General features: G+C 42.3%; 1 protein-coding gene across 4 annotated transcripts in view; it reads left to right on the top strand.

Annotated features, from left to right (window-relative positions):
• Nucleotides 1-12,478, top strand: part of SGSM3 (small G protein signaling modulator 3) — a 44,332-nt gene extending 31,854 nt beyond the window's left edge. For all 4 annotated transcript variants that reach the window (XM_066596241.1, XM_066596237.1, XM_066596238.1 and 1 more), the window contains exons 12-22: nt 2,367-2,494; nt 4,470-4,625; nt 4,715-4,769; nt 5,595-5,644; nt 6,501-6,653; nt 7,735-7,805; nt 8,869-8,917; nt 9,690-9,775; nt 9,892-10,014; nt 10,624-10,684; nt 11,262-12,478. In XM_066596241.1, the coding sequence (XP_066452338.1) occupies nt 2,367-2,494; nt 4,470-4,625; nt 4,715-4,769; nt 5,595-5,644; nt 6,501-6,653; nt 7,735-7,805; nt 8,869-8,917; nt 9,690-9,775; nt 9,892-10,014; nt 10,624-10,684; nt 11,262-11,345 (1,016 nt within the window). In that variant the 3' untranslated portion in view covers nt 11,346-12,478. The remainder of the gene's footprint in view (nt 1-2,366; nt 2,495-4,469; nt 4,626-4,714; nt 4,770-5,594; nt 5,645-6,500; nt 6,654-7,734; nt 7,806-8,868; nt 8,918-9,689; nt 9,776-9,891; nt 10,015-10,623; nt 10,685-11,261) is intronic.
• The last annotated feature ends 3,963 nt before the right edge of the window (nt 12,479-16,441 follow it).

The raw sequence follows: 16,441 nt of genomic DNA, 5'->3' as shown, positions 1-16,441 counted from the left end.
TTCCTCGGCAAAGAGACAATTGACTTGGGAGAATGGGAACTACAGCCTGAAGTCTTTCGAGCACTTTGTCGAAGGTGGGTGTGGTAAGAATTTGTTATGTTTATGAAGGAGAAGACAATCTCAGATCCCGTATAGAAGCATGGGCCCCTAGAAGAAATACAAATCACACCAGCCTTGTTGCGGTATCAAATGATTTCTAATGTATTCAAAGTTGCATGTTGTCTATATATCATAAATGACATCACGGGAAAAGTATATACCTCCAAAAATAATAGGAATACATGATGGGCTATAACTAAAATGTTTAACATACGTTCACACCTTTTAAGGTGTAACTATAACAAAGAAACCGTTATTATTTCATGAGGAAGAAATGCAAGGGGGGGGAGGGGTCTACAGGACTTTCTTATCTCTGTCCTATACACTCACTGGTATATAGAAATGGTTACATTTAACCCCTTTACTACTTATACTAGCAAGATGCTATATCTTTCTAATCTACAATCTAATATCAAAACCAATTAACTGATATATTGATCTACAATTTTCTTAACAGTGGGGTGAACCAGATGTCGACGACATGGCGTCCAGAATCAATTGCAAGCTGCCAATTTTTGTGGCCAGGTCTCATGGCCCCCAAAATTGAGTAGTGGATCCACTACTAATTCCATGTACAGAATTCTGGTTCCCATATATCTTTTTTCACTTCCCACTAATCCCACAACTTCTCAAGAAGATAAAGTTTCAAGGCCTTCCGATGATTCTCATCGCCCCAGAGGTTTATCATTGCGTTTTTGGAAAAATGTTATTTCACTGGTTTGAACAACGCAACTTCCATCCTATGTGTTTGTTTATTCCACCTCCTGTGTTTCCTACAGGAGGGCTTGGATATGGAATTGAGTCTTAGTACCTTAAAGGGTCAGGTATCTACACTAACCATACTTTTCCAACATCCGCTGGCCTCAAAGTTGGCTATCCATACTTTTCTACAGGGGGTTGCTCATGCCGCCCTCCATACCTTTCCTACCTTGGGCCTTAATTTTGTACTGGATGTACTACAATCTCATCCCTCAGGCCGTTAGGTAAAGTTTCAGTTCGCCTGTTGGCCTGGAAGGTGGCCTTTTTGGTAACAGTCACACCTCTATCCACCGGGTTTCAGAGCTCGCAGCCTCCATTTACCATCTTTCATCTGCACAAGGTCATCCTGCGACCTGTTTTCTTCTTTCTACCTAAGGTGGTTTAAGCATTTCACATCAATGAAGACCTCATTCTGCCTTCATTTTGTCCCTTCGCTGTTCATCTGAGAGAACACACTTTTTACAAACTAGATCTAGAACAAGCCTTGCAGACATATCTCTCTCAAACCAACTCTTCCAGATGCTTTGATTCTGTTCATGAACCCTGATGGCCCAATATGTGGCTTTGCGGCTTCCAAGGTGGTCATCTCTCGCTGAATCCAATCAGCGGTGGTAGAGGCATACCGTACCAAGGGCAAAACGCTTCCATTACGCATTGCGTCGCTTTCAACTCAGGCAGTGGATGCCTTGTGGGCGGTATGCTACAGGGCTTCCGCTGTGCAGGTGCGTGAGACTGCAACATGGGCCTCTTTGCTCATCTTTTCAAAGTTTTACTGGGTGCATACTTTTGCTTCTGCAGACACCTCTCTCAGTACAAGAGTTTTACCAACCGCTATAAATTGACCTCATGCGTCGTTTCATATTTTCCCAGCCCCCAAGGTACTGCTTTGGAACATCCCTTGGTTTTCAGCTGTGTCCCCCAATGATAGAGATGAGAAAACTAAATTTTTGTACTTGAATGTAAAATCTTTCTCGTCTTGTTCATTGGGAGACTCAGTACCCACCCATTGGGTTACTATTTTCACATATTCTCCTCCTCGTTGGAGCATTCTCTTTGCAGTTGCACATGGTGCTACAGTGAGTTTCAATTTTTAATAATTTTTTGACATATTTATTATATTGACTGTTAATTTTTTGTATCCTGCTGGGCTGCTCATACTGCTTGCATACAAACTGGTTAGCTTGGTGACTGCAGGAGGGGTTTAGCTAGTAAGAGGAGCTAACACTTTTCTGTTTAGTGTGCACCTCCTAGTGGCAGTAGCTATACTCAGTCTTAGGCTGCGTTCCCCAAAGAACGAGACCAGAGAGAAATTTTACAGTAAATACAAAAATCTTCCCAGTTCTAATCCTACAGTATTGCAATGGCTTGTATGCTGTGGTTGTAATCTGCCAGTTTACGTCATTGTAAATGCACAGAATGTATACTGGTATTTGTCTCCAATCCCTTTTGATTACAGAACAAAGAGTATGATGATTCAATGCATAAATAGGTCATATATTTTTTCCCAGGTGATGATGACTTTGAGGCCCTAAAAGCCAAGAACATCAAGCAGACCGCTCTGGTGGCAGATCTGAGAGAGGCCATCTTGCAAGTTGCTCGTCACTTCCAATGCTCTGACCCTAAAAACTGTAATATTGTAAGTCTTGTTATGTCTTCCTGCTGATGAGGTTGATACAATGCATTAAATAACTTGTCAGTTATTGCTATTAAGTTAACCTAAATTAATATCTAAAATTTAGAGCTTTATTGACAAAGTGAACATTCATTTTTCCACCCCAATGAACGGTTTAGCTATAGAATTAATCTGTGCGAGTTAGTCATCAGGCACACCAATAGCAGCTTAAGGACTCAGTCACATCTGCGTTGACTTTATCATTTGGAGCCAGCTTTGTAAATTTCCGTTAAAATTCAGAGCTGCATGTAGCACTATTTCATCAGAGAAAATGCAGGAAGGCGTAACAGAAGCTGGATGGACCCTATTATAATCATTTGGGGGGGGTACGTCCTGCATATGCTGAATCCAGCAGTTCTGGTTTTACCATTGTTTGGGTTCTATGATTGAGCTAAACAATGGAAAGAAATAGCAGCAGTGTGAACGAGCCCTAACTCATCTCTTATAATGCAGTGTGAAAGATAGCTTCTTCTACATTGAATAATGTCCTTTTTACACAAGACACCAGTTGTCTAAACGACTGCACAAGAGCTGACCTCAACACTAGGGACGTTAGATCTCTTGCAGAACGGTTAGATTGACAGACTTCACCGCTGGATTGTGGGTTTCTCGCTGGCTTCTTACTCTGTTCTTATCTTCTATGTGAAGTGCTGAGCAGGGAGCCTTTACACCGAACGACAAGCTCGCGAAAAGGAGGGTGTTTTTTGCTGACTGAATGTCAGCGATAATGAATGGGAAACTACTTTTTTGCATTTAAACTGAACGATTATGGCTCAATTTTGTTCAAATGAATTTTGAGCGATAATCGTCCCATGTAAATGGGCCCATAACTATAAAGGGCCTGGTGTAAAGATAAAAATTCCCGTCATGCAGACCACCATAGTGATCTGTTCAGACATCACAACATCATGTGAGTTTTCCACACTACTGCCTTCAGAATAGTGACTGCAGCTCTAGCTTGTAATACAGGCTGTAAAGTCAGGATCAGGACTAGGTAAGTAATATAATGTATTTACAGAGATACACAGCTTTTTCTAAAAACTAATCCTGGACTTTGATATTCGTGAGCTATCCTTGAGAGCGGGACTCCCACCGATCCTAACACCGCTGCAAATCAATTATTTAAAGGGGCCACAGTGTTCGGCCAATCGCTTCAGTCTCCTCATTGTATACCAGGCCCGGTGCCAAACATTTTGTTGCATCTGTTCTGGTATTGCAACTTATTCACTTGAATAAGACTGAGCTGCAGAAAGGCCATGTGAGCGTGGATGTCGCAGCACAAGCTGAAGAAGACTCTGCAGCAATGGCTCAAGCAGACTGGTCTCTTCAAACAGCTGATCAATGGGGGTCCCCCACTTATCTGATATATTTACTACCTATCCTAAGGAAGTCTCAGAAAACCCCTTTAAATCTAAAAAAAATATTTACATGCATTAATGGTCACATGATGGGACACCCAAAACTCTGGAGTGACTTGCTCAGTCTGATTTACAGATTCACCAGTCCATAGAATACAGTGGAAGAATTGACTCGCCAGTATTTCTTTGTACTTGCATTAGACAAAGTTACCATGCTTGAGATTGGCGGATTTAAACGGGGTGTGCTTATTTTTATGGGAGAGTGTCTAGGATGCCCAGTGTTCCTAAGATAGTTCCTCTTTGAGTAAGATAGTTTTGGGACTTATTTCTAATATTGTCAACAAAAAAAAACAAAACAAACTTTTACTGTCCATCATTATATCACACCAATACTGTATTAGTGGTAATAAGTTACTGCTTATTATACTGATATGATATAAGGGAGGAAACTCTTACAAACATCATTTTAAACAAAAGAATAATGTACAACTTTGTGTATTGTAGTGAAGCATGGGTCATGGATGTCAGATTTACAAATATGTTAGTACAACATCATCGTTAATCAGTCGATACCATTTCAGGAACTGACACCTGATTACAGTATGGAGAGTCATCAGAGAGACCACGAGAATTACGTGTCATGTTCACGAAGCAGACGCCGTAGAGCAAAGGCGCTTCTAGATTTTGAGCGTCATGACGATGATGAGCTTGGCTTCCGCAAGAATGACATCATCACGGTATAAACACAACGTAGATGAGGGACCACATGTAATTTTATGTAATGTTTAGGATAAAGTCAGTGAGTTATTTTTTTTAATTTTTTTAGATCATATCACAGAAGGATGAACACTGTTGGGTTGGAGAATTAAATGGACTCCGCGGTAAGCATGTATTCAAGCCTATAATACTTTCTGATGTATAATCAATGTCTTATTAACTATTGCTCTGAAATCTGGATTTTAACATGGTGCATTGCTGCTCTGAAGACCTATTGGAAATGGAATTTTTTGGGTTTACATACTTGGTGCTGGATTAGAGGAAAAACAAGACCCAATATAAATTCATCCGTTACATCCATCATCTGCCCTACTCCTGTTCTATATCACAGCTGGAATACATCCCAATTCCCCAGATCTAACATTGTATAGCTAAGGTAGAGAAATGCATTAATCACTTCAGCCATCATCGAGAAGCCCCTGCCCCCCTCCCAAATTCAATAATTGCTTCAAAATAGATTAAGTCATTAATAAACACACATGTAAGTCAGTTTCTTCTATAGATACATCAGTGGACTAAAAGGGAGTAATGATTTACAAAAAGAATACAAATGACAATGTTTCATTTACCCCCTCCGGCTGCACCGTTATCAGTCTGTACATCCATTTACTTTCTCTTTGCCAGATCTTTGTAGAAAATAAAACCAATGGCAGCAAGTAGAGATCAAATAACAATGAAATGCTGATGACAGATGATGCAATGTTATCTGTAACCCTTCCATATTATGGACATCTTACAATACACTCACCTGAAACCGGCCGACGTGAAATATGACATGTTTGTAGAGCAAGGATATAATACATTTGTGCTGTACTAGGATATACTGTCTTGTTTTTTTTTAAATTTGTTAGATACGTTATTGCCATCCATAATTTTAGGATTATTATTGTTTTATATACATTTTTAAAAGACTATATTAAATATTTTAGGTTGGTTTCCTGCAAAGTTCGTGGAAATTCTTGATGAGCGGAGTAAAGAGGTGAGTGCACGGCGTCCAGTAATTTATTTTTAGCATATAATGCCTATATGGGCTCCAGATAGCAACTAAATTACAGTCAAAGATTAATATACAGTGGTACCTCGGCTTAAGAGTGCCTTAGCTTGCGAGTTTTTTGACTTGCGAGCAGGCTCTCTCCCAAATTTTTGCTCTGGTTTACAAGCAATAATTTGGGGTACGAGCCTGCTTGCAAGTCAAAAAACTCGCAAACTGAGGCTCTGGGGGGGAAGTCTATACTCACCTGTCGCCGGCGTGTTGTCATCCCGATGATCTGCGGTGCTGCTGCAGGCTGTCGCTCCCTCCTCCACGCCAACAGAGCATTGCTTTCTGGATGCGGGGCTTGAGTGCCCCACCTCCAGCAAGCTAATGCTGTGATTGGTTAACCCAGCACTAGCTTTCATTGGCTGACGCCGCACTGAGTTAACCAATCACAGCTATTCAATGTTCTACCATTCTGGCAAACTTGAGCCCGTATTACATGGATGGCCTTTCATGTGAATACCTGCCATATTACACTACATTTGACTTGCAGTGGCCACTGTACAGGAAATGCCTCACTGGCCATGGCTTGTGCCAGCAAAATCTGCTCTTTGCCAGGGGTGACGGGAGTGTGGCCCGGGGCTGCATTTTGAAAGGGATTGTCCTTGATGATTCCACTCCTCTAATGAATGGATGACTAGTGCCTTACCACTATTGTCTGCGTTATTCATTTAGATAAGTAGTTCTAAAGTGCTTTGTGATGCTTCGAAATGACAGACCTTGTAGCTACGTAGAATCATAGATAATAGTAATGCACTGCTGTCCCAGGAACACTGAGGCTTTTGTTTTCTTATTTCAGTATTCCATTGCTGGGGATGACTCTGTCACAGAAGGAATTACAGACTTGGTTCGAGGAACTTTATGTCCTAGTATTAAGGCAATATTTGAGCATGGACTAAAGAAACCATCTCTGTTAGGAGGTCCATGTCATCCTTGGCTTTTCATTGAAGAGGTAAGCGAGTCCTCACGCAATCTGTTAATTATTATACCTTTTCAAAAGAACATATTCTGCAGATACGGTAACTTGACACCCTTGAAGTCCAGGATAATTGATGTGCTTTACTGTTTAAAGTGGGTGTTTTTACTTGTTTAATGTGGTATTAAAGGTAACCTAAGTTATGGTTCTATTTGAGGAGCTGATGGGTGGCTGGTGGTGTGTTGTTTTTTTTTTTTTGTTTTTTTTTAAACACTCACCTACTCTCCCGACCCCCGCAGTGTCACCTGGTAAAGTCCGCACACCACATGAAAAACTTACTCTTTTCAGATTGCTGTGTGTGTACTCTCCCATAGAAGGTGACAGGCCCTCGTCTGACATTGGAGCTATGCTGGGAAACCTTAATGTCCAGTGAGGGCTGACACTGGATTGGAAAGGGTTAAAATGGTAACTTCAGGTTCTTTATCAGCATTTTGATAAAAATAATCACGCTATTTAGATAGCACAAAATATATTTATTAGAATCCAATTTAAAAAAACAAGTTTACTAACTTCCCATGAAAGGGAATATACCAGAAATTCTGCAAAGAATTTTATATATATATATATATATATATATATATATATATATATATATATATATATATATATATATATATATATATATATATATATATATATATATATATATATATATATATATATATATATATATATATATATATATATATATTTTTTATTTTTTTTTTATTTTTTTTATATATAATAAGCCAGGATCAGTACATTTCTATCAACTCAGACTTCACAGCCCTGTTTCTTGTTTGTTCTTTGAAACCATTTAAAGTTCCACTAAGAAACTGTTTCATATAAGCCAGCATCTATTCTACTGAGCATTTACAACAATAATGCCACTTCTCTTACTGTGGACTAAATAAATGTGAGCTGTAAATTAATAGTGCTGTCGTTGCAGGAATATCTTGTATACAGTGTATGTACATTTTATGTCACATGTAGTGAAACATTTTTTTTCTGATTTGGAATGAAAAGTTGAGATGATAAATAAGCAGCGTGTTAATCGTTTGCATTTACTTTCCTGAAGGCTGCCAGTCGTGAAGTGGAGAGAGACTTTGATTCTGTATATTCACGTCTTGTTCTCTGCAAGACTTACAGGTAATGTGCTGAAAGCTGGTTAAAATCAAATGATGGCGAAATTCTTTTACATTTAATCAACCAAAAAAATCTGGTAATCCTGCTCAGAACTGCAATATAATGTGGAATTTCAGAAGATAAGAAGATCTGGACTGTGCAAAGAGCTCCACATAGAAAGAAAACAGTAGCAGATGCTTTAAATTCTTATAGAAAGTTCTGTGGGTACTGGTGCATCTTGTCTCCACTGGAACTAGGGGTGGATACATGGGTTTGGCCTAGAGCTCTGACAGGGAACAGCCAGTTCACACCCCCATTTGCGGATGGGCTGCCATGCATGAGTACAGATTTAGCCCCTGGTGCAGGACCACGAACAGCACAGTGGTGCAAGGTACCGTCGATCCCACAACATGGCAGGACGAGGAGGCAGCTGAGCGGTGTCTGGAGGAATGGCTTTATCACTGAGGAGGCAGCACACTGCCGTGTGGAGGCCGCCGGGGAGACTCACCGCTTGCAAATCGCATGCTGCCTTTACCGAAGATGGGAGGGTGCCGCGGACTGTATCAGCAGGCCAGGGAGGACTGATGGCAGTCAGCCGGATAGCAACACAGTGACTGCTAAGCAGGAAGGCCAGCGGAGGGGAGAGTCACAGTGGGACCGCGAGCACAGGCGCTGCAGATGCTTCACACCCGCAGATTGCTAGACACTGACAGCAGGGGCATAGCAGGAACTTGACATCCGGGATGGAGAGTGGGTTTTGAGCGCAAGCGGGGTCACAGCAGGGGAGGTGGCAGCTGACATACTTACAGCAGTGAACTCGCAATGGGAGATGCAGCAGCCAATCATCACCTGTGGGCATCACCTGGCCCTCCCCTCTTTGTCCATACTTCCGGTGGAGACAAGATGTACCAATTCTGTGGCCTTATGAGTTTTTATATACTGGACTTTTGATGACCCATGTATCACTTTCTATTGATGCCATGAAAGTGGTTTGTTACAAGATGTTCCAGGTTGCGCTGCACCTTTTACTGTGTATACCAGATTGCTCACTATTTCCATGCAGCCATGTATATTATTTGTATTACAGATTAGATGAGGACGGCAAAGTGTTAACCCCGGAGGAACTATTGTACAGGGTAAGTGTAATTTATTATTACAAGGTCACTAGACTGAAGTGTAAGCAAAAAAGTGAAATTCTACTTGTTAGTCAGTTAATATTTTGATGCAATTAGAATCAAAATTCTATTTTGTAACTGGAATGTTTTGTTTTCAGTAGGTTTTTATTAGCTATAGGCCGGAATCCGCAATCAGTGTCCATGCAGAGGCACTTCGGCAAAACGCAGACATTGAAAAGCATGTAAAAACGCTTTTTCACTCACACTAGCGGATACAAATTTCGTATTTTGTGAGTGGAGGAAAAATTGCAGCATGCTCTATTTTGCCTTTGACTTCAATTAACATCAAGTATATGCCGTGGTTACCCACATCATCGCTAAGCGGGGGTGTGGAAAATACAAACAGTAAAAGAAAAACTGTACTGCGCATGACCGACCAGCGAGCTGCCACAGTCATCCGCAATGCACGAAAATAAGGTATGCGGTATCAGCGGCCATGCTCACAGCCAAAATCCGCTGTGGGACTCTTGCTTGCGAAATCCGGTCTGCCCATTGAAGCTAGGCCTTAAGAAAAGAGAGTACAATACATCCACCAATATAGTTGATATAGCAACATTGGACACACAGACACAGTCTTAGCACTCGTTGATGGAGTAGTGAAAACAGTGGAGCCATGGGAAGTGTGTTCATTGTAATTCAAGGCCTCTAGAAATATTTTAGGACACCTTTTTGAAGTCCTTACATAATGTTTTCTAATATAATGCAAAATAAAAATTGTCTTTTTCTTCCTTAGGGAGTACAATCAGTGAATGTAAGCCATGATACTGCTCATGCACAGATGGACGTCAAGCTCCGTTCACTTATTTGTATTGGCCTCAAGTAAGTCAGCAGTGTGCCCACTCGTAAATCATTCTACTGTTCAAGAACTACTGATCTACACCGTAATGTCAGTGTTGTAAATGTTAAATATATTTGCACGTTTCATTGAATTACAGCGAGCAGGTCATCCATTTGTGGCTTGAAGTACTTTGCTCCAGTTTACAGACAGTTGAGAAATGGTACCAGCCGTGGTCTTTCCTGAGGAGTCCAGGTTGGGTACAAATAAAGTGTGAACTAAGGTGAGTCCAAAGCTTTTTACAGTAAGCATATGTAGCTTTAAGATATTTCATGAGATATTTGCTTCTCATTCATCTTCCATTTCATGCAGGCATAAAAATCCTCTGTCGCTTGTTTGCATTGTTGCATGTTAACAGCAGTCGTTTAGTCCTTCACATTTACTGTAGAGGGAATGTGAACGACTAAAGGAGAGAACAAACGCAATCTAAAAGATTTCTCTGCCTGTATAAACTGTTGAATGAGTGAGGGCCTTGGGTATAGCTGCTGCCGCTAGGAGGCGGGCACTAAGCCAAAGAAGAGCCAACTCCTCCTACCAGCTATACATCCTGCAGCCACTACACTAAATTTATTTTAGCTGAGTGTCCATAGGGGGCAGACCTTGCTGCTGTTCTTCCACATCCTGGAGTTCTTTTACAGCTCATCGTGTGACAGAATCTCCCATCTATTCTACTGAGGAGGGACATGAGGGTTACTCTAACTCCCCTTCTGATTCACTGCCTCCTGAAGGCAGAGAGGCACTGAGAAGCCATAACTTTTCTGTGACCCGCCAGCATAGATACTCTCGCTCAAAATAGGTTTAAACAGGGTTTTTTTTTCTCCTACTTCTTCAGGGTCCTTTCAAAGTTTGCCTTCAGTTTGTCTCCAGACTGGGAATTGCCTGTGAAAAGAGAGGTAAGTCTGTATAACTTCAAGAGGTGCTTTTACTCTGGAACCACAGTAGCCAGCTGACATTACTGATCTCCTTCCGGAAATATCATACTGCCAGAGCAAATGACCCTTAAAGGGGTGTATAAGATAGCTGAATGAGGGCCATAGATGTCACTCGGCCTCCTCCATAGTAGTACACCGCATGCAAACGCAGAGGAGTCACATGCCTCTCCATACTTAGCCATCTACTAGTTGGAGGAGCAGTCCGAACAGGCTGAGGGGCAGGAGGGGGCGCAGCTTCATAAATTCAGCACAATGGACTTTTGCATAAATAAAAAGTACAGTAGTAATTAAATATTTGCAAAGTATTTTTTAATATTAAATGTAAAGTGGACAACCCATAGATTATGTGACAGCTAGAAAGTGGCTGCCAACTGAGGATTTGAGGAGGCAGCTGCTTCTTGTCTTTGTCCTGCTACTGCAAAAGAGTAGATTTTGCAGCTGTTTTTTAAGGCAGAAGTGTGATTTGCATACTATGTATACATCACACAAAAATCCTATAAAATGTAACAATTTGTCCTACATGCATACAATCTTACAGGACAAGGAGAAGAAGCCATTGAAGGAAGGGGTACAAGACATGTTGGTTAAACATCACCTCTTCAGCTGGGATATTGACGGCTGATGGTGGTCATCTACTCATGCTCACCAAGTTTCTGACCCTATGGAGTCTTACGGAACTTCACTCCAGCAATGCACTTTTTCTATTACTGCTCTACTGCCAAGAACTCTTCAAAAATCTCTTGTTAATATATAATGGATGTCTGGATGTGACCTCAACCTCGAATGTACCATAATGGCGCTAGAGGATCTGGATGAGATTCAACGACTCTGCACTGGACCAGTCCTGTCATCTCATCCGTTGACAAGTCCGATATGAGCTTGGACTGTCCACTTTATCATAAGTCTATAGCTGTGTATATATAAAATATAGAGAAATATATATGAGTGTATATTTTGAAAGAAATATTTAGATTTTTTTTCTGTTGCCAACACATTTCCTACCTCCTCTCATTCTCCTTCCACTACTGAACCACATTTTTCAGAAGTTTAAGTTCTGTCCTTTGTTTCATAAAAAAGTGACCCGAGCCCCTGACTCCACGAATCGTATTCTATCAAGATGCTGGGGACAGCTTTGTCCCTTCCATGACTTTGGGTAAAGTATTAAAGGACCAGTTGGCTGTGACATAACTTCCCCTTGTAAAATAGTCGCTCAGAGTTTTGAATGTTTCAGTATTTTGTCAGTTCTATTTTTTTACGTGTGTTAAACAAGGTGAAAATACAAGCTGATCCAAAATATGACATTTTCATAGAATTCAAGCCGCATTCTCTACAATGTCTCAATAACCTGAAAGCCCGGTGAGTATTTCAGTAGTATCACATTACTAGTATTCCTAGTGCTGCGATATTATTGGAACTTCTGAATGTATATTTGTGAATGTTAATTTTGGAAAAACCACTTCTTTCCAAGCACAGAATACAATACAGAGAATGGCTTGATGCTCCTTCTGCTGAATGCATGTGTACATCCTACTCTTATAAATGTGTAACTACATCATGTGATCGCATCAGGCTCCTCCATTAAAATGAATACAGGGATAAAATGGAAGGGTTACCCAGAGCATAGTGTCCCAAAATAATAATGATGGCCTCTGTATGTGACAACGAAGCATGTGGGGAAAGTCTGTCACCCACCTGCAAAATCCCATCTGTTTTAGAATGAAATACAGTGCCTAAATAAAACTGCTCTACAGCGTATGTACAAGTTATGTTTTTTTTCATGAAGGTTGTAAAAAAAGCAACAGACTGATCTCCATAACTACACAGGCAGGTCACCCTTGTCCTGAAAGCCATTGTGGACCTGATGCAGTTACTGTTCCCACTAGACGGGGATGGCTGATGACTGTAATGGCAAAAATTGAGTTATGTAAGAGAATAGATTGGCAAGCATCTTTCTCTTCCCTCTAGTAACGCCATTAGTCTCAATAGTAAATAGGAGTTACCCAAACTGGAAATTAAAAAAGCATTCATTTTTTTGCACATAATTGTCAGCAGTATTCTAAAGTGTGTGAAAACATGCAATTTTTCTCTGTTCTGCACATCTTGGTTCTTTTTTTTTTTCATGTGCCCCTATAGTAACCTGCATTAAAAACTCACATGAAAATCACATAGCCCGTGAATGCGATGTTCTGGGTTTTAAAAGTTGTTGTTTTTTCTTAATACTCCCATAAAAAATAAGGGGCAGTTCTTAATGAATTGCACAGAAATAGGACATACAACAATTTTCCTAACTTGGATTATTGTTCCAAGAGAAAAATGCTCATGTGAATTAACCCGTTCAAAGGAAAGTTGTTTGAATTTCTGAATTGGGACAGAACACACGAGGGAAAAGTCACCCATGTGAATACAACCTATAGAAACCAATCACAGCGTAACAACAGGTGTCCAGACTGTCCTCTGGGAAGGTTAAACACTTCAGAATATTGGCGTACTGCTAGGGGTGGCAATCGCGACCTGACCGCTGTGGTAAGGGGGGCCCAGCAGCCCCTACCATATTCAGATTGCACACTGAGTGCATTGCTGGCTGGTCGCCAATCATCCTCCCTGGAGTCATTTTGGAGAGGTGTGGGGGATTCGGGGGACACGACTGCTATCAGTCACCTCACAGCCGGGGTGTCTCACACAGGTAGTGAAGGGTGTTAAGAGGTGACATACAGATCTCCACCTGCAGAACCCACAGCAGCTTCCAGGACCTGTGATGTCACCAGTGTGGGAGGAGTCAGATCACATGACCCAGAGTTGATCACTTATCTCCAGGACTCTCCAGTGCTAGATGTAGCAGAACTGTGTGAGTGTTATTATTAGAGATGAGCGAGCGTACTCGGTAAGGACAGATACTAGAGCAAGTATCGTCCTTACCGAGTACCTGCTTGCTCGCCCGCAAAGATTCGGGTGCCGGCGTGGGTGAGCGCTGTGTTGCGGGAGTGAGCGGAGGTGAGAGAGAGAGGTATCTCCCTCCTGGTCTTCCCCGCTGGCACCCGAATCTTTGCGGGCGAGCAGGCAGGTATTCTGTAAGGACGACACTCACTCGAGCATCTGTCCTTAGAGTACGCTTGCGAATCTCTAGTTATTATCCTTGCAACAAAGGAGGTGTTTTTGTAGTGTACATATACAAATTATGGCTTCTCCTGTGCATGTAAAGACGAAGTGGATCACCGTAAAATTGCTCGGCACCACCCTGTTATAAAAGCTATTTAAAAGAAAGCTCTTTTGCCCATAGCAACCAATCACATCGTAGCTCTCATTTTACCTCAGCAATATAAGAAACGAGAGCTCCGCTGCGATTGGTTTCTAGGCCTTTAGCTTGGATACAAGATGTAATACAGGCGGGCATGGAGGCTCTAGTACCGTGTTGTACTTCCTCTAGCTTGGATAGAAGATGTGATACAGGTGGGCATGGAGCCTCTAGTACCCTGTTGAACCGACTGTAGCTTGGATACAAGATGTGATGGGGGTGGGCATGGAGGCTCTAGTACCCTAATATACTGCCTCTAGCTTGAATACAAGATGTGATACGGGGCGCATGGAGGCTCTAGAACCCTGTTCTACCGCCTCGAGCTTGGATACAAGAAGTGATACGGGTGGGCATGGAGGCATACATGTTCTGTATGGTATCCTGCAACATTTCGCTCCATATTTGCTGTAACTGAGCCTCTAGATCGTGCAAAGTTGTAGGCTGTGGAAGTTGGAGTCCTAGATGGTTTCATACATAGGCGTACTGTCAAATATCGCAACAGCAACCGGTCCTCTGCGCTGTGGGGGCCCAGAGGCCGCCACCCGCCATATAAAAATGCACCTTCATTGCACTTTTGGCCGCACTCTGCCAATCACACGGCCAGCTAGAGAGGAAGCCAAAGCAGAGCAGGGGGGAGGAAGGAGGCAGATGTATGGCACGGAGAGGAGCAGAATATCATCCTGCTGACACAGTGTATGATGGTCACGTCTGCGTGCCCTGCTGCTCCTCTCTCACAGAAAAGTGGTTTGGGGCATCTATCGCTGGTATCAGTTATACATCTCCCTGTATATAATTGCACACTTACACACAATTAAGAAACGCATCAAAAACACGTGTTTTTTTTTTTTATAGTTTATGCAGTTTCTTAAAAACGTATGTGGTCTTTGAATACTGAATGCAGCTATTTTACGTTTTTTTAATTGTGGTTCCAAAAAAAAAAAAAAAACATGCACACCCTACGTATACTCACACGTGTTCAGAAGACACAGCTCGAAATTGTGGCATATTTACTGCAATTTCAAACAGAGTTTTTGAACACTTGGCACAGCATTTGACAGCACTAAATGCACCCCATCATTGTGACGGGTGAAGAGGTACACTAAAATTTGGAAACGCAAAAATAGAACATACAGTGCTTGAAAAATGCGACGTTAAAAACACCATGTTCGAGCTCCGGTCTGAGTAACCCCCATTAAAATTCATGGCAGCGCTGGACTGTGGTTAGCACAGCAACCGGGATGCTGCGCTAATAGTGGTAAAAACTGGTTGAGAGCAGCGTACGGGGCTACAAACAAATTTTCATGTAGTGCAGGAAATGTCATGTTTGGAAAAATTGCACCAAAGGGCTAGATATAGAGGCTCTAGTAATAATAATAAAAAACTTTATTTGTATAGCGCCAACATATTCCGCAGCGCTTACATAGACGGGGAATACAGAAAGACAAAATACAAACATTACAGAACCACGGTTACATAGTAATCAGTTGGTGGAAACAATAGGGGTGCGGGTCCTGCTCCAACGAGCTTACATGCTACCAATAGTGGGGTGATGCAGAAGGTAAATGGGCTGGAGATGTGCACTGTATGGCAAGGTGGAAGAGTGAGCGATGTTATACACACAGACAATGGTCAGGCATTTAGCCGTGTGACGGCCGAAGCGGTATGACTGCAGGAGCGGTATATGGTGGCTAGCAGGGATTGCAGTCGGTAGGTCAGGGAGCATGTTATCAGGTGGCGTACAGAGGGGTTTGTTTAGGGAATGCGGTATGCCTCCCTGAAGAGGTGCGTTCTTAGAGCACGCCTGAAGTTCTGCGAGTCCTGGATTGCCCCAGTATCCTTTGGTAGTACATTCCAGAGGACCGGTGCTGCTCTGGAGAAGTCTTGGAGGCAGGAATGAGAAGTTCGAATTAAAGAGGCACTCAGTCTGGTTTCATTAGCAGAGCGGAGAGCCTGGGCTGGGTGATGGATTGAGATGAGGGAAGCAATATAGGGGGGTGCTGCACTGTGGAGGGCTTTGTGGATGAAGGTAACGAGTTTAAATTGAATTCTGAATTTAACGGCCAGCCAGTGCAGTGACTGGCACAGGGCAGAGGCGTCTGACTAGCGGCTGGACAGGAAAATGAGCCTGGCTGCCGCTACCCTGTTGTACCGCCTCTAGCTTGCATACAAGATGTGATACGGGCACTAAAACAGCGAGGCTATCGGAGCATTAAATCGGGTGAACGAAGAATGAGTTTACCAGGCTACCTGCGGCGTCTTGCAGTGCACTCATACCGCACCCCTGAAATTCCTCAGCTGCCAGAACAGTGAAGGGAATTCCCGCTGGGAAGCCCTTCATCCCCGCAGTGTTAAACTCTCTCCCTTTGCTGGCCAGCTTGCATAATCTCCCAAAGGAGTCTATGGAGCCGCCAGGGTTGTGCTGTCAA

This window comes from Eleutherodactylus coqui, chromosome 3 (assembly GCF_035609145.1).
Source record: "Eleutherodactylus coqui strain aEleCoq1 chromosome 3, aEleCoq1.hap1, whole genome shotgun sequence".
Lineage (NCBI taxonomy): Eukaryota > Metazoa > Chordata > Amphibia > Anura > Eleutherodactylidae > Eleutherodactylus > Eleutherodactylus coqui.
The sequence above is the reverse complement of the archived record's forward strand: the minus strand, read 5'-3'. Positions and strand labels throughout refer to the sequence as shown.